Here is a 19,619-nt window from a genome sequence, read left to right on the forward strand (position 1 = left end):
GCCATAGATCTAATGGTGGATGTTTTGTGTGCTTTTGTCTGCCTTGGAAGACAACCCTATTTTATGAGGGTATTGTAAATCCTAACTATTTATCATTAGGTCATAGATCTAACAGTGAATATTTTGTGCACTTTTCTTTGCCCTAGAAGGCAACCCTATTTTATAAGGGTATTGTATTACACTGGATATCATATTGTGATTTTCTCTTTGCTAGATAATAAAAAGGAAGTGGACAATTGTTTCTTTGGTGGATGTAGCTCGCATTGGGTGAATCACATTAAATCTGTGTTATTGTGATTTGTTGTTTTTCCTCTCTTATTCTGTATTAGATTTAATATTGTTTATTGCTCCAATCTACCTTAAAACCCTAATGGGAAGAGGATAAATTTTCATTTCTACATAGGTACATTCTTTATATTTATCCATCTTGGAGCAAAACAAAATAGAATCTCATTTTGTGAGACATATGGAGACCATGAAATGCCCTTGAATATGGATTTACCCACATTCTAGAACCCTTTATTGCGTGCTTTTTAAGAATGATCACAAAAAGCCCTTGTTGAATCATATGACAAATCGAGACATAAATTCCCAATTTTTTTCCTCAAACAATATTAATCCAACTATCAAAATAATTTCTAGCAAGGAGAGAATTGCTATTTGGACAAGCAAAGAATGTTGTCACATTCTTGAATACGTTTCCCTCTTTTTTTTTAAAGAAAAAATCATTTCTTCATTGGGATCAAGCCTTAAAACCATAGGAAACAGAGGATTCTTATATCCTTCAGTTTGGACGTTGTTGCCTCCTCTTTGACCTTCAATGAGCCCAACATCATTTCCTTTGATTCTCACATTAAAAGTTGTTGTTTCTAGTATATTATTTGGTTCTTCTTCTTGTGGTGCTTAAAGTTTTTCTCCCCCTTAACACTTTCATCTTGATCCCTTTGTTCTAGGCTCTTGGGATTAGTGGCCTTGTTTCCTTCACTTGCAAGCCCACTCTTCATACAATTTACTCAATAAATCAATACATTTTTGCGAACTTTTAGTCACCTAGGGTAATAGGGTATAAGGGGTATCCAATCAACAATTCAAAAAATAATAAAAATAAAAGTAAAGCACAAAGAAAACACAATTGATGACACAAAATCATGAAATCACACGAATCCCAAGGTAAATGTAGGTACTTACAACGAAGGTTGTCTCCAAAAATCCTCAAGAACAATGATGGTTTCTTGCAGTTGCAGAGCTAACCTCACACCCTCATTCTCATCTTGTTAAATATTCAACTCATATGTGTGTGTGCGTGTAACATACATATACATACATATGTATGCATGTATGTACATGTATATGCACGCACACACGTGCACGCACACACACACGCACAACAAATAAAAGAAAAGGGATGAAAAACAAGAAGAGTTTAACAAACCAAGACTGTTAACCTATTACTCAAAATAAGAGAAAGTAGAGGTATATGAATTTCTTTATATGTATACATATATTCAAAGAGGACTCTTAACCTACAATTGTAATGAAGAACAAACTAGAACCAATACATGATGTGTAACATTTGCGAATTGCATTCACATACATAGTGAACACATATACACACACAATAAATTAGGAACATTGACATTGCACATACAAACAAAAAATGTTTGCAAATTAAGATGTCAAGAAGATCTACATCTGACTTGGAAATTGTAGTATGGTAGAATTTGGGTAACTATGAAATGGAATAAACTAAGAATATGCGTAAACATATATATACAAATAGATATCTACTTACACATTCAATAAAGCAATGTTCAATATTTGTGCACAATGCAATGGACATAAGGGGAAGGGATGTGGAATTAATGCCATTGCAAGGAAGAGTGTAGGATGATGACGAACGATAAATGACTTCAATTTGGATTAAGGTATGACAAGGTGGTGAAATGCCAAGAGGCCACAAAGTTCACTTATAGAAATCAAGATAGATAACAATTTATAAAAAAATATAATAGAAATGAAGACAAATAACAACTTAGGCTATAATAGTATACCAAATTAGGCTATAAGTAATAGTTCTTTCAGAGACAAAATTGGATAAGTATGACACACAAATATATTACATATTAGTAAAATTAAGAGACAAATTAGGCCAAGTATGCCACCAAACAAACCATTGTAATTACTGTCAATAATATTCATAATAGTCTTATGAGGGGCTTGAAAATTTGAATGCTATGTATGACATAGATATATAACACATATGCCAGAAAAAGTAAAAGACAATTTAGGTCAAAAAAATCACCAAACAAACCATCAAAATACTTGCAAATGAGACTATGAGACCGAGCAAAAAATTTAGTTGACATAATTTAGGTAATGATGAGATTGAAGTCTCTACTAAATTGTCAAGTTAGGCTTTCGACTAACTTCAAATGAAGGAACCCTAACAAAATCACCAAAAAATACATCATAATACTTGTGAATGAAATGACGAGATTGAACAAAAAATTTAATTGACATTATTTGGGTAATGATGAGACTGAAGTCACTACAAAATTGTCAACTTATGCTTTTGACTATCTTCAAACGAAGAAACCCTATTAAAGGTGACAAATTTTTATAACCCTTCTTTTTTTTGGTGATTATGTAAACCCTTACAACCATAACATAAATTTTTATAACCCTTCTTTTTTTTTGGTGATGCTGTAAACCTTTACAACCATAACATAAAAAACCCATTTCATTTTTACAACACTCTAGAAACTAGAATATATTAACCAAAGAATGGTAAAACATATTAACCAAATAACATATTAACAATGATTTTTAATGGAAAAATTCATTACAAACACACCAAAAAAATGACAAAATATTGATTTGATGCTTGAATACAAAATTTCATTATTAACAGTGTTATCATCAGAAAAAAAACACTTCTATATTCGCAATAAATTTTTTTTACACATTACATTATACAATTACAAAATACCAATGATGCTTGAACAAAAGATTGCATTTCCCTTAAGAAATCCGTGTGTTTATGCACATAGATTTTAGTGTTCATAAACACCCAATGGAGAAGTTAAGCTCCCATGATAACCACACCAACAACTTTATAGAACAAACACCCACAACTTTATAGAACAAGTACCCATAACTTTACAAAACATCATAGTTATAGATTAAAGGGAACAAATTACAAATTTTAAAACAATAAAACAAAATAAAAATGGATAATAGTTTGCCTTAGTGAGGAATTAATCCTCACTTGGGTCAAAGACATGCACTCGAAATAACCCATTTGCATGTGTGGGGTGGTTGTTGAATCCTAGGGTCCATACCTGCAAGTGGAAGTACAATGGAAGTAAATGTGGGTATGAAGACATGGTAGGTGATAAATGCAGAGCAAAACACAAAGCAAACAACTACAATGAGAACATTACCTGCACATGTCATTGTCAAAGAACTAGGGCATAACCATTGTTGAAGAACCAGTGCATAGCCATTGCCAAAGTGGAAGGGAGACTAGTGTTCAAAGTGAGCATGTTTTGGGTAAACACCTTAACTTGCAGAGACCTTGACATGAACACATTCTGGTGCATAATGTGTCAAAGACTTGAGAAGACGTGAGAATGAAACGAATGAAAGTATGGTTAATTGGCAAGGAGGCAAGAGCATTCAATAAAATTGTGCTCGAGATTTGCACACAATGAGGTGGAAGTAAGGAGAAGGGACACAAAGTTAATGCCACTATAAGGAAGGGTGTAGTGTGATGACAGTCAATAAATGATTGCAAGTTGGATTTAAGGGTGACCATGCGATGGAATGCCACGTGGCAACAAAGTCTATTTTGGACAATGCGCCACACATGTTTTGGGATTGAACCTGTGCACGTAACAATCACTACACTGAAATGACAGATTGTTGACATCTTAGACGAATCATCATACATGCGACAAATAAACTTAAAATTATTATTATTTATTTCAAATTAAAAAATAGATCATCTATGTGTTTTAAAAATAAATTCAATAGATGATCCACGTGGCATCCTACGTGAACATCCAAAGATAGGGTGTGCACGGATAAGCTCCCCTCCCCTACCTGGTCTAACGGAAAAGAACCGGTGGTTTTTTAAATTAAGGGTGCCCCGAACGGACAGAGACATGAGCAGGTTCACCAAAAATTCCCCGACAAATTGCGTGATTTTTTTTTTCCGTAGGTCGTGACATGCAAACATAAAAACTCAATACAAAATCGTGATATATTGGTACACAATATCGTCGAGTGAGATCATGTTCTGCTGTGTCTTCGAGGCCTGCATTTCTGCTAAGCTCAAAACTTGCAAACCCTAATTAAGCATCCGGTCACATGGAAGATCATAAGGAAAACTTGTTTGCCGGGCTACCTCCTCCTTCATCGCTCGCCGAAGCGCCTCAGCCCTCCGCAAAGCAGAATGCCGCGAATTTCAAGACAGAGGTTAAGCCCCTGGTTCCACCTAAGCCAACGGAAGTCCCCAAGGGCGCGCTTAAGCGGCCAGATAAGAGGTCCGCAACACAGGTCGAAGATAACAAAGAAGTTGGGGATAAGGAAGGTAAGGGCTTGGTGTAAAACCATATTTTAATCAATAGTTTTCTTTTTTAACTTCAATTTTTTTCCGTTTTGGCAGCATCTTGATAGCCTTTGATAAAAAAAAAATGTCCATGTAATAAGCCTCTTATAAATTGGTTTTAGATCAGTTATGATCTGTAATCTTGATATTCTAAAGATTATATATCAGGTAGTGTTATCTGAAATTTGATACATTAATAATATAACATAGTTGTATGATTCGAAGTGCTGATCTAAAATACCTTATTATAAATTTTTTATCATAAAGGTTTTACTATTTCAATGGATAGGAAAAGATTAGAAACCTACTTCCTCGATGATAAGTCCAATATTATGTTACACCAAGTTTCTGAGATGGGATGTGTTTATAGGACGGTAGAAGATGGGATGTCTTTTTCAGGGATGAAAATTAAAAAAAAGGGAAAATTTAAAAATTATTTGAAATTTCAATTACATAAGGCATTCATCATATACATTATAAAGTTATATTTTGAAACATTAGAGTTGAATGGCTAATTCACATGATTTGACATATAAATTAACAAGCTTCAATGTATAATTATTTCAACTTAAGTTTTCATTATCAAAATGCATATACATATACAACAAAATGAAAAAAAGCTGAGAGTCTATAAGTACAAAATGACAAAGTGTGGACAATCTAAGACCTATTGCTGCTATGCTTATTTCACTTCCTCCCTAAATCAAAGTCAGACTTTAAATTTGATTCACTTTCTTATTTAGGGCCGCTTCATCTAATTGAACACTCACTAATCCCTCTTGTGCTTCCTCCTTATTAATCCATGTGGTGTATTTGGGATCAATATCTCGCCATAAAGTTGGAGTTTATTGATATTCAGGAGTTTGTTGATCTCAAAGTTGCAATGCACTCTGTATGACCATTGACTTCTTAGCTCGTTGAGAGGTAAGCTTGTTCCTTTTGATAGAGTAGTTGTATGTGGTTTGATTCCATTATATAATAGAGGAACTGCCAACTTGTGAAAGGAAGTGAATGGTGAGTATTGTCAACTTTGGTGGATTTTTGCCGTTTCATGTCCAATATTTGATAGGGTTGGTTTGAGCTAATGTAGCTTTATCTACCTTTACCTTTGGTTATTTAGGGCCGCTTCATCTAATTGAACACTTACTAATCCCTCTTGTGCTTCCTCCTTATTAATCCATGTGGTGTATTTGGGATCAATATCCCACCATAAAGTTGGAGTTTATTGATATTCAGGAGTTTGTTGATCTCAAAGTTGCAATGCACTATGTATGACCACCGACTTCTTAGCTCGTTGAGAGGTAAGCTTGTTCCTTTTGATAGTGTGGATAAGTTGTATGTGGATTGATTCCTCTATATAATAGAGTACTTGTCAACTTGTGAAAGGAAGTGAATGGTGAGTATCATCAACTTTGGTGGAATTTTGCCGTTCCATGTCCAATATTTGATAGGGTTGGTTAGAGCTAATGTAGCTTTATCTACCTTTACCTTTGGTTATTGAATGTTGGATCACATAGATTAGAAAAGGTGATCCATGTGTGCAAAGTAAAGTTGAATCCTCATATGTATACATCTCTTAAAGGGCCTTAATTAGTCCTTATTTCACCTTTGTATCGTTGAAAGGAAGCACTCTGCTACGCATACCATTTGGGTTTTAGATCAAAGATTGGCAATGAAGCAAGGTGTTCATATTGTTCCACCATTGCATCATAATGAGCTTGATATGCTGTTCATACAATCTTAACCTAGAATCCTTGTTATAAATTAGTAAAATTACTTATTTCATTTGGCAATCATGTTGTCAAACGTCTCATGAATCTCTTCAAGACTAGGAGAGTTCGTATTAGCATATCTAAATGACATCTACAATAGGTGAGATGAAGGAGCAAACATATTTGTAAACAAAAATTTCAAAAAGGAATAAGATTATAAGATTCAAATGACAATGAGTGAATGCTAATACAAAATGAATAAGATTTCAAGTTACAAACATGAATTAATTAATAATTTAATAAAAATAAGAATTCCCTTATCTCACTATGGAGCACCAATTGTTGTCAAGGATTGTTTGTTTCACAACTTGCCCCTTTATCGTGTTTGCATCAAACCATCTACCCAGGTTGGATTAACAATTATCAATTGTAGAGCCTATTGCACCTCAAGCATCCTTTTTAACAAAGTCAAATAATTGGCATATCTAATCTCCATAGGTTTGAGTAATTCATTCCTTGAAAAAGTCTTGAAGAGAGTGAGGTATGATGGTTGCTTATGAACATTGAATATCTCTAGCTTTTGCCACCACTTTCTTCACCCAATTTATCATCTTTATGTCTTTCAATGCATTGTTCAGTGCACAAACAGAACATGGGATCCAAAGGATGTGCTTGTAAGCTATAATGCCCCAACATTTACGCCAAAACATTAGTGATAAAACATGAATGGACAAATTTTTTGCATTCCAATTGTGAAAAACACGTCGTAACCTCTCACTCGTACACATGATGTTGTCAAAATTGAACAACATTGCAACCAAAGTGCAAGCGACACCAATTCACACCAACATAGAATACCACATGCCAAATAATAACATAGACTTTGTGGAATGACATCAACATGATGAGGAATGGAGGAAATAGAGCTTCCTCACAACTGATTTTAGAATGCTCAAATCTCATCATTGACACAAGGACAAGAATGGACTAGACTAAACACCATACTAAAGTTCCTCCCATTGCATATATATGCTAGCACAAAATAATCAAGGAATGGATTCATAATGTCCAAACAACCTCTCAACACCATAATTGGTTGGTCATAAAGGAGATGTAACATCTCATTTAAGTCTCCCTAGAGATTGACCAGGCACACCTTGAGACACAAACACAACACAAAAACAATCACAACAAACCAAGGACAAAGGATAATACCAAACTAAGAAGATAGGCATTTGGAGTAGACCTTCCCTCTAATATTTTTTTGAAAAGGTTAGGAAGTGCTCATTGTCTCCAAATTGCCTTGTTTGGACCAAATAGCCTTTGTTGCTAGTTATGTATCACCCATATTGCTAGTCAAATTATCCTTGTGCTATACAAGTGATTTGAGATAGGGAGTAGGGCCTAGAGAGGTGGCTAGCTTCTTGGAACACCCAAAAAGGCTCTTAGGCAACATGAAAGACCCTCAACAAGCCTAACAACAAAACTAACCCCCAACACAAGATATAAAACTCAAATGACAAGAAAGGAGGTCATAAGACTTGAGACAAGTAAGGTCTAGTCCATTGCCAGCCTAAGGAAATCTACACTAAACAAGGTGTAACTTTTCGATTTAAGAGTTGTTATGAAACGGTCAAAGCCATTCATTTCCAATGATTTTAAGCTACCACATGCCATTCATGAAACTCACAAGATGCCAACATTCCTTTTCACCAATAAGCAACTATTTAAATGCAAGCATTTATTTGTACCAAATGTGACAATGATACATGCAATCATATGTAACTTCCAAAGTTTAGAAAGGAGAGCATAAGCATATTAATATTGATTTTCACATAATCATACACATCTAACATAAGTTATGACATGCTTAATCCATCGTGTTCATGACAATATCAAATTAGGCCTATTCACAAACATAACATCTCATTCCAAATTAATATTTTATTTCAACTTAAATCCCAATTTTTACATGGTTACAAAGAAGATTTCATATCCCAAACATGGATGGATTGCATTCCAATTCAAAGATGAGGCACATATAAAATTACCACTTTTTCATGCCTTAACAAAAGTTCAATAACCATATATTAAAACTTTCTCAAATATGATAAATCAAGATACAACAATTGAGGAGAAATGAAATTCTTGCATGCTCTCCAAGACAATGCCTCTTCAATCCCGTTTTGCATCCCAATGGGATCAACACCACCCAACCATGTAGTACCCCAAGGCCCTGCCTTTTGTACTCAGATACAAACACATGATTGCAAGCATAAACATGTCACACAAGTTGACTTCACACACAACATACAAGAATGCTTCTCAACACACAATCGGAACCAAACAATTGGATTAATACAAGAAAAAATAAGAGTACAGATGAGAGAAGTGTCATCCTACTTTGCATTCCATAGCACGAGAAGGGAAAATGAAACATTACATGCACCCAAGTAAGTACTCACATCAAGGGGTACTTTTCCAGAAGCATCACACATCAATCCCTCAAGGATCTTGATTGATCAAAGTTCATTTTACATCTTATTTAACCATTGTAAATTAAGAGTGCAGTTTATGGATTTAATTGTGTACAAGATTTTTGCATCAACGTTTCAGATCACATTCTATGATCCATCATCAGGATGAAGAGAGTCAAATAGGATGAAAAGTTGCAGACTTGGATAAAAAGGAGGGATCACAGAGTGTGTGATCTTGATGATGGATTACGGAGTGTGATCCGAAATGTTGATGCAAAAATCTTGTACGCAATTAAATCCAGAAACTGCACTATTGTTTATATGATGGATTGTGGAAATCTCTTAGAACTCATTGTAAATTATCCATTACAATGTTATATTTATTAGTTTTTACTCAAATTTCATTTGACATTGCACATTAACCGCAATTGGCTGTTATTAAGGTGTGGATTTATCTTCTTATGCCCTTTTTCTTATTTACTCAAACATAACACATCAATCTCTCAAGGGTTGTTACCAATGTTTGCTTAAACTTTCTCAAACATGGCACATCAATCTTTGAGCTACCATTGTTTGCCACTCGAAGCTTGCCACTTCACTCTCATTCTTAATACAATCCAAGACACTAACTTTCACAACAAAAGTCAAGGATTGATAAGGTTCGGTTTTCCATGCAAACATGCATCAGGAAGAACAAAGTCATCATTCAATGCCAAAACTCAATGTTTTACAAACAATATCAAATTACATATTAAATTCAAAAAATAAAAATAATTTTTCTTTTTCTAAAATCCCCAAATATCTAGGTTCCTTTATTAGAGACCTTAAATTTTTTTAAATATTGAAATACATAAAATCTAAAAATCTAAGCATACCTTCTTGAACCAAATCTGTCCAAGAACACACTTATGCAATCTATAATTTTTTTAACAATTTCTGCAAGGGTTTGGGTACAAAATTCACGTTTTCCAAATTTCCTATAAAAATAATGTACTTTTAAAGCTACCCAGTGGCTTTAAAACAATATCAAGCCATTTATTTATATCTTTAATTACAATTTCCAGGCTGAGACTTCATTAAAAAGCTTGAAATAAATTTAAGACATGACTTGATACAATCGTTGTCTTTTATGAAATTTGCATGTTAAATTTCTAAGTTACCGGGTTCGCCCTTGGACCCCCCTGGTGCCGGTCCTGGTTCGAACGGGTTCGTGGTTCGGGTCCGGTTCGGACTGGGTTCGACCAGGGTTCGAAAAACCCAGAGGTGGTTCATCCTTGGTCGAACCCGGGTCGAACCCAGTTGAACCCAGGCGGACCCAAGTCGAACCCAGGCGGCTGGGTGGCCCAAAAAAGCAATTATATGCAAAATTTAATTTTTTTTTGAATTCCGCCTACTAAAAAGTGCAACTTATATCCTAAAAGTGACTTCTAAAACATTATATTCACTCATTTCACCTCATTTGTGTTGCAAACATATGTTTTATGAGAGCGGGTTGAAGAAAGGGTGAACAAAATTTGGCTTCCAATATCAAAGAGGAGTTGAAGACTGATGTTTGTTTTGTTGTTTATATGATGCTATGTGACATGCAAATTTTTAGTTCATGCTTATAGGCTTCACAAAATCAATATATATATATATATATCTATATATATATATAAAGAATTTACATGTTTTTGTACTAACGAACCCAAACCCCTTTTCAAAATTTTGCCGTACCGGCGTACCGGGTTCTTCGAACCCGAACCCGTACCCGAACCCGAACCGGCAACCTAGTTAAATTTCAACACAAGAATGAGAAGTCCTCTTATGAATCCAAAAGAAAACACAAGAGGATCCTTTCCCTTTCCACATGCAAGCTTCAAACATCACTCCAATCCACTTCCAACCTTTGCTTCAAACATCATCCAATCCACTTCCAAAGATGACTCTTTTCACAATTTTTCAGTATGAGCAAGCAAGGGCTCAAATAATACACACGTTCTTTTTCTTTTGCTCTCTCCAATTCATAGCTCCAAAACAAAAATGTATAATGAAATGAAAGTTACTTTTTCCATATAAGAAAAAACCTAAATCAAATGTCCAATTCTCATTTCACTTTAACTATTAATTTTGAGCTAATATCTATTTTTCACAAAATATCCAATTTAGAAGTCAAGTTTCTCATCTCTAATTCACCCTATTTTAATAGTATTTTTAAACACTGATATATATTATATAATATTAAAATACGAATAATATAATAATAAAAATAAAATAACGAATGAATTAATGAATATAAAATACAAAATTAAAAAGAAGTTACAGTTAAAGTTTAAAAGTGGCACTCAAATTGGGTCATGGGACGTATTTCAAATAAATAAATAAATAAATAAAAGAAAGTGAATTTTTAGAAGTTGGTGCCCAATTTTGGGGCCTTGGACCCTTTTCACCCAGCTAGTATAAGTTGATTAGCAAGGTCTTTTGGAGGACATAACGAGATTTTAGTGAATTTTTCATTTGTGTTGTGTAAGAAGGGAAAACCCTTAATTGCATCTTTGAAGTTAGGACAAAAAACCTACCTCCGTTTTAGGCAAATCCAACCAGGGTTTGCAGATGAGCTAATTTACAATAATTGAATTCATTTTCAGGGTTTTAGACATCGTTGTTCATAAGTTGGAGTGGGTGCAGGGCTATGTTACCAGAAATGAGAAACGTGACGACAACGGCAACGTAACGAGAAACGGAATTTTGAAAGGTTGCACATAAGAAACGGTATATCTATATATATCCAAATATAAAAAAATAAATAAAAAAATTTGACATTCAAACAAATGCTAAGCATATATCAAATACTTTATAGAAATAAACTCATAAATCTACGGAATACCCTAAGAAGGGGACCCCATCTGTCCCTATCATAGAAACAAAAATCGCCATGAATCGCCTAAACTCAGCGAGTTTGAGTCTGAGTCATGCTCGCTGAGTCTCTGGGACTCGAACTCGGACTCGTCCGAGTCTGGCGAGCAAAATCGCCAGACTCGCCGAGTTGGCGAGTCTGGCGAGCAAAATCGCCAGACTCGCCGAGTTGGCGAGTCTGGCTCAAACTCGCCAAACTCGGCGAGTCCTAAGCCCCAAACTCGGCTACTGGCTGGGTTAGTAAAATGACAAAAAAAACATTTTAAAAAGTTTTTTTAAAATGAATGGTATCGTCTTTGTTCACTACAACCTCCGCCTGAGAATGAGAAAAATCAGGGTTACAACATGCTAGCCAATAGAAAAATAACACCTGACGGCTTTATTAAATAATAAGTTTTTTTGGCCTCGCGGGGCGCTGCCCCTTGACCCCACCTTGGGGGTGCTGCCCCCAAACCCCCGTCGAAAAATATGGGGGGAAATTGCGTCGATAGAAGTAGGGAAAATTTAACCTCTGAGTCTAACATTGATTGGATCGACCAGGTAGATATAGAGGTTGAGATTGTAGCCATGGCAGAGGAGGAGTGGAGAGCACGAGCACAGACAGGAGATTCAGAGGCAGATAGTGACACGGATGTTCCTGATGTTGGTGAGCATGGCATGGTGTCACGGGGAGCGGCTATGTCTGTCGAATCATCCAGGACCTACCTTAGACGCCTTCGCAGGGGGCCGGGGCCAGGGCCGGAGGGTGCAGGCTCCTTTGAGCCATAGGCTTGTAGTTGTATTTACCTTTGGTATTTGTATGAAACATTTAATGATGATCATATGATGACATGGATTTTTTATTCCATGAGTTTTGTAATATTGTATACATTTGACAATATTTATATATCTATGTTTGTTATTTCCTTCAGCTACAATTTGCGTTTATGCTTATGTGATTGGTGTATACTTGTGTATGTAATCAAATGAGCCGAATTTGATGATGTTATTGTGTCTTTAAGGTGTATTCAATAAAGGGTGCCTGAAACAAGTTTTAAATCTTTAAAAATCTCTAAATTTCTTGAGTTTTTCACTTTCCCGAGTCTAGCCGAGTCTGGAGCCGAGTCTGACGCTGAGTCCCGAGTCCGAGTCCGAGTTGGCCTTGCCGAGTCCGAGCTGAGTCCGAGTCCCGTTTCTTTGGTCCCAATTGCTGCATAATTTGCGGCAAAATCGTCAGAGTATTTTGATAGACTTACCAAAGAAGGGTTGCTGCTAATCCCATTTTAAAAATCTAGCTGTGTTTGTTTGCTTAGCTTAGTTGAAAATCAACACGTCAACAGCTACATAAAAGTATTAAATCCATATGCATGAAAAACTGCTGGTTAACTCGTGCAAGTGGTGAGCAAAAAGACTAAAAGGACGCAGCAGACAATGCTAAGCACAAAAAGTGGCAGATATTTTTGCTACTAACTCCTTTGCAGTCGACAGGAATGGTCAGATGGTTTAGAAACGGCCGTTTCATGACGGCAAACCGGTTTCTGCCGTTGAAACACGAAAAGGGGCTTTCCCGTCGTGTTTCTGGTAACTTAGGTGCAGGGATCTTCTAGCATTCACACCTTGAGGAGGTTGCTTTCATATTAAGGGCATCAAAGGAGAAGAACCTACAGGCAGTGTCAAAACCATGTCATTGACATTTCATCCACCAGGGTTGCCTAAACTTCACACAAGGAGGTCATATGAAAATCTAGCCGCTGGGAGAATTTGAAGGCAAGTTCTCCTGAGAATCCATCACATCTGACTGCTTGTTTCAGGATCTGATCCAGTAAGACACCAATAAGGAACTGTCAAATTGACCACCCAGATTTCACCTGTGCTAGGAAAGTCGCCACATAGGGCAGTCTAAAAGGTTAAAGGAGCTGCAAACCATTTTGAGGCTTTATCTGGGCTTGCTTTTCCCAGATCTGAGCCTTGGAGGAGCATATGCAGATCTTGCCCAAATCTGGGCAGCATAACAAAGTTTGTTAGCAAAAGTTTCCACCATTGTGAGTTCCTAACATCCCTGGGAGGTGTAGCAGGTCATAATTGCGAGATTCCTCTGTATTCACTGTGTAGAGCCCCTGTTTGAGTGTATTTCAGATAAGAAATGATCAGATCTGCAGGTCTGTTAATTGTAATCAGAATTTTAAGTATTTATATAGTAACATATCTTTGCTTCAGATTGTTCCAAACCTGTTTGAATTTCACTGCATATTGGTCTGCTAACACCATAACTGAGTGCCAGATGACTGAATTCTCTCCAGCAGTGGCAGTTATAACTCATAACAGTCAGATTATTGAAGGAAAACTACACATTGAGTTTTAATTGTACGTACATACCCTATTCAAAGGTTATGCACGCATGTTCAATTTGTAACAACAGCTAAAGCGAAAGGAAAAATGAACCAATCTTCATATGATTCACATTTCAATAATTATGTTTCAACTAAATTGTTTATTAAAATAATGATATATAATTAACTCAACCAACATATCATTTTAATGAGAACAATGAAGCTGAAAGAACTGTGCAAGATGAATGAAATAATAACACACACATATCCAACATATACATATTGTGAATCCAAATGTCAGTATGTTGGTATCATAAACAATAACCAACCTATATAATATCGTGTAATCCTTGATTCACACCTTCACAACAAAGAGGACAATACAAATATCAGTGGGCCTTACATTAGCATCTTCCATCGTCATGCCAACTAATTTGTATACACGTGTTGAATTATTGACCATCTCTACAACATTTGAGGCCCCAACTTCCTCAATGGCCTCACTCAAAATTTGAATTTGGAAGTCCGCATCCTTGCTGCACATGTGACTATGATGTTGATGAGTGGCCGGTGTCAAATATCAATCCACCCATCCATGACAATAGAGTAGTTCATCATCATCCAAGTCTGCCTCATCCTCCATCACCAAATTCTCCTGACAATATCTTTTATGAAGGAAGGTAGTGCATAGTTTTTGTCTGAAATAGGAAGAATGTGCCACATGAAATGAGATGACATGGGCAATGAAAGACTTTACTGCTTCCCATGAATGATATTGAATATACCTTGCAACTATCCCTGCCTTCTTGCTACTACTAGTCTCCCTCTTTCCTCTTCTAGAAACATCCCTAGTACCATTAGCAACCATGGATTTGGCATAGTTGTTTGTGTAGACTCTATTGGCATTGACATACCCTTAGACCTTGCTTCACTCTCCACAAACAATCTATTAACCTCTACCTTCTGAGTTGTCTTTAATTTTGGATAAACCTTAACCCTTGTCCTGTAATGCCCAAGAGGTGACTATGTACCTTGGTGTAGCTCCCTCAAAAATGTTTGTTGCAAATGTGATACAATCACACTTTACTCCCCCTCAAATTTTTCACAAAAGAAGAGGTTAAGAAGGTTTGAAAGGGTTCCATTGTATAAGGTTTTATGAGGGTGGAAAGGCACTCAAATTGGTTTTGTGGCTGCTCTCCTTCACTTACACCATTCCTAGATGTTGATGAACCCCTAGCTGAAACTCTTTTTTTTCTTTGTTCCATATTGTCCATATTGTTTTGTAGAAAAAATAATGCAAGTGCAAACCTGTCATATTCCTGCCATGACACTCCTCACAACCTACCCTAAAGAAGAACAAATTAATAAAATACATCTATACATTCAGAAAATTGTCTTATGAAAAAAGACTTCACAATTTTCCTAACATGCATCCAAGTAAAGCATCGAGGAAGCCCCTTGTATTATCCCTATGAATGTTGAGAATAAGGATCAACTTCATTAATTAGTAAATTAATTCTATGGAGCAATTTTGTTTAAAGAAAGAAATGCAATAAAGGTTATTTAAAGACAATCAATCACACAACAGTGAATATGGGTGACAGCCATAAGTTGTTCATGAATAAAGACAAAGTTTGTCTATACAATTGCATCATCAGTAATAGGCGAGTTCTAAAGGAGGGTAATTACAATAAGTTCATAAAAGACTAGCGACTCTATTCAGAATAATCCAAAGTCAAGTACTATGGTTGACCTATATATGAAGATTCAGTTAATATCGACAGCAATATCATATACAGCAGCAACATTACGAAGGAAGATAAAATGAGAAGCGATTCTAATATGCACAGCCAATTCAAGGAGTACGATTCAGTTATGGATTAGTTTATCAGCAAGTGCAGTGATCATTATGCAATTTGGTTAGAAATAAGTAAATACAACAATTTGTTTAGCAACACACATCAACGACAATGTTTTGGGATGCGATCATATTTGAGTTGGAATCAATTATTTGAAAGATATTAAAGACAACACCATCACTAACTTCAGCGATCACATTAGAGATTCGCTTGTCAAATAATATGAGAAGGCATCGACTCAATATAAGCAATTGTCTAAAATAATAGACACCTAACAAATGTCATTAATTAATAACTAAGTGAAGGACTAATTCATGAAGGGGTGCAATATTGATTATTCTTCAAAGGGTATATTAATGGGTGCAACTCTTCATTGGTGAAGAGATATATCTTATTCACATGAAGATATATAAAGGAAGGAAGGAAGGAGAAGGGAAGGGATATATATCGGCAATCTGGGAATGGATTGGAAATTAATATATATAGTTGGTGCTCATAAAAGGGGGGTTGGATTGCATCACTTGTGATCACCATCAATCAAATCGGATCGGAACTGTTATTAAGTAGAAGTAGTAACATCCTTGTTCTTGGTGGTAGGCATGGGGATGCGCTCAATATGAATGCTTGATATATGAAGCACGATAATGTTCTTATGCAGAACTTAATAATAATAAATTATAGAAAATAATATAATGATTATAATTACTATAATATTTTATAAAGAGTAGAATATTTTATAAAGACTACTCTGCAGTAAAATATATATAGAAATAGTAATTTGAATGAACAAGTAAATCTGACACTATAAATCAGATTGATTTATCAATTCAATATCAGGAAGAAGATTATGTTATCACTGATTTGTTTCATGTTAAGATAGATTTGTCTCCTACTCAAGTTAGTTTTAAGTCAGAATGTATAGAAATAGATTAATTATAGTTAAAACAGGCCTAAACCTAGTAGGGGACGTTACAAAACCAAAAATAGGAAAAAATCAGGAAAAAGGAAAAACATGCACACTTACTTTTGCCGTGGTCGTACTTCTTTGTAATGTTCATTGCTCACTAATTTCACACCTTTCTGGCTTGCTTTTGATACCTCAAGCTGGCCTACTCTTCAAACAATGACAACATTTCTTTTCCTCCTTCAACTCTGCCATTAATTTTTTTTTGTTTGGGCATGAAAATGTGGTTTGGAATAGATAAGAGGGCTATGTTTGTCTTTTTTAGGGTTGAGTATGGCAAGGGGACCCACAACACAAATTATTTTTTAGTTTTTAATTGATCTTGGGTGAATTTTTAAAGTTTTTTGACTTTTTTGAGTTGATGGCTAGCCATCCTCAATTGTCTGCATCATTTCCCATTAGTTTCCAAGATGCTTTTAATCATCTTTGAGGGTTAGGGTATAGTGGGGTGATGTTTCCAAGGTGTCTTCACATCTTCTATACAGTTACATGCACAAAAAAGTAGCGGACACATCATTGGGGAATGTAGGTCTAGTAGACTGAATCAAAATATAAGAACTAAAGAGCCTATATATTTGTTTCTCAAAACATATTTCCAAAAATGTATCTTTATTAGCAAAATGCCAAAATCCTATAAGTCTACTTTAGTAGTTCTATTTTATTTTGAAATTCCTATTAGTTTAGCTATTTGAATTTTGAATTTTGAATTTTGGGCATAGCATAGCTGGGCTTCACGAATCAACTTGTGGCCTCTATGGTGGTCATGAATTCTAATTTGGCCTTGCATGGCTGTCTTAGTAGTTGTTTGGTGGCAAAATATTATATTTCTTGATATGTGGCGTCTAAAAACAACTTGACTGCTGGGTTGTTACTATAACTATAGGTTCTATAGTGATTGTTACTTTCATATTTAATATTTGTGATTTTTGATGGCCAGTGGCAATCCATTTCTTCTACCCGCTTGTTACAAGCATGCGCTATGCAACTTAAAATAACAACTTTTGAAACGAAATGGAAATAAAACTTACATCAACTATCATCTTTTAAAAATGAAACAGTGAAACTGAAAGCATAATAATTTTTTATAAAATAGAAAATTTAAACTAGGTAGATGTATTCCACTGCATATATGAAACGTCCACAATTTAATAATACAATAAAGGAAGAAGAGAGGGTTAGAGATTACAGATTTTCTTGAAACATATTTTGATGTTCAATTAGCTTTTTCAATGTTTGGGAGAGGGAAAATATCATCAGGGCGCTTTTCTGCCCAACCACGAATTTACTAGCTCCCCGTGTTGTTTCCAATTGGAAAGGCCCAACCCTTCGCAGGGAGGTAACAAGAAGTTGGACTAATGCCATCTGAGACTGGTGTTTAACCCTACACAATCCCTAGTCGGTCACACACTATAGGCTACCCCTAACTAGTATGACATTGTATATTTGGATTAATGAACTGACTGACGCTCATAGAAAGTAGCATCATCTTGGCCAAAGGTTTTAATGTAATTGCAATCACGCTAATGCATGAAGTCAATGTTCATCACCCTACTTGGTTGCAACTTGCACTTTTAGGACTTAAGATCTTTTGCAAGGAAGTTTAAACTCAGTGATGACCACTTATCTTACAACTTGGTATTCAGTTACAGCATATGCAAGAATCAAGTACAAACAATAGTTCTCTGTTGAGTGTTATAGCTTGTTCATATTGGTTGGATTATCTGCCTCTTCTTGAGTTTTGAAGACTTTATTTCTTTATTTAGTGTGAAGTATACAACTTACTGTTTATAGAGGAAAAAGGTGTAACCCTCCTGGTTCTCTACTTCATTCTTCTAGTCTTGTATTAGTTACCTAGGCATGAAGGAGATTAGCTAGGCACCTTATTGTTAACTCTCATACCCGTGCTAGCTGTGACATGCACTATGTAAATACGTGCCGACATTGCTCTAAATGTTTTAAATATATGCAAATCTGCATTAATGGATCATGAAGATTTACTGTACTGCCTATGTGACCTTCTTCATACTAAGGTAATTTCATTCTTCTCTTACAGGAAACAAATCACTTACATAGGCTCGATTAACAGTTCAGAGAACATTTCTAAAGGCAGCCTCTACCTCAATTCTGGTTCAGCCGTTTGATTTAGTATTCTTATTTGAGCTCCCGTAAGCTTTTCATTAATTCGATTTAAAGAACACAATAATATAAAGAAGATATCACTCATGCAATTGTGACACTTGGCATTTTATGTGCAAAACAATATTTCCAAGTTCTTATACTACGAATTTCACTAAATTCTGAAATACTTTTCTGCCTTAATCAATCTAACTCAATTGTTTTCTTTGATATATCTCTGCAAATCAAATAAACCCAATCTAATAGGGTTTGGTTTCAGTTTTAAATTTTAATTCATTGTTTTGCTATATGAAGCTACGGCTACAATGTATTTCCCATTCTTAACTATTTAGAGCTTCTTTTTAAAGCTTCAACTCAAACAAAGAAATAGTTTGCTTAATTCAAGAAACGCAAGAGTTCTTTCCTTCCATAATAAAGAAGCATGGAAAAGAATGTTATAGAGCCGTTCCAGTATATGTGAAACATGACTTGGTTTAAGCTGTGAAAGGTATGATTCGCTATGGCTTTCTTTTCAGAAATTCTAACACCGACAATTTCTTTCTAAGCTTCTATGAGTTGGCTATGCAGTAGCATCGCTAGACCAATGAAGTTCCAGCTCATGTTGCAAGCGAAACAACAAAACTAAATGCAGTGTATGTTTCCCAATAAAAGAGTT

At 35.4% G+C, this 19,619-nt stretch overlaps 1 protein-coding gene across 1 annotated transcript in view; it reads left to right on the plus strand.

Moving 5' to 3' along the window:
- The first annotated feature begins 4,116 nt into the window (after nucleotides 1-4,116).
- The window catches only part of LOC131032382 (uncharacterized), a 46,723-nt gene continuing 31,220 nt past the window's right edge, over nucleotides 4,117-19,619 (plus strand). Inside the window, exon 1 of the mRNA XM_059209835.1 lies at nucleotides 4,117-4,594. Within this exon, the coding sequence (XP_059065818.1) occupies nucleotides 4,372-4,594 (223 nt within the window). The 5' untranslated portion in view covers nucleotides 4,117-4,371. The remainder of the gene's footprint in view (nucleotides 4,595-19,619) is intronic.

Source organism: Cryptomeria japonica, chromosome 8 (genome assembly GCF_030272615.1).
Source record: "Cryptomeria japonica chromosome 8, Sugi_1.0, whole genome shotgun sequence".
NCBI classification, from domain to species: Eukaryota; Viridiplantae; Streptophyta; class Pinopsida; order Cupressales; family Cupressaceae; genus Cryptomeria; species Cryptomeria japonica.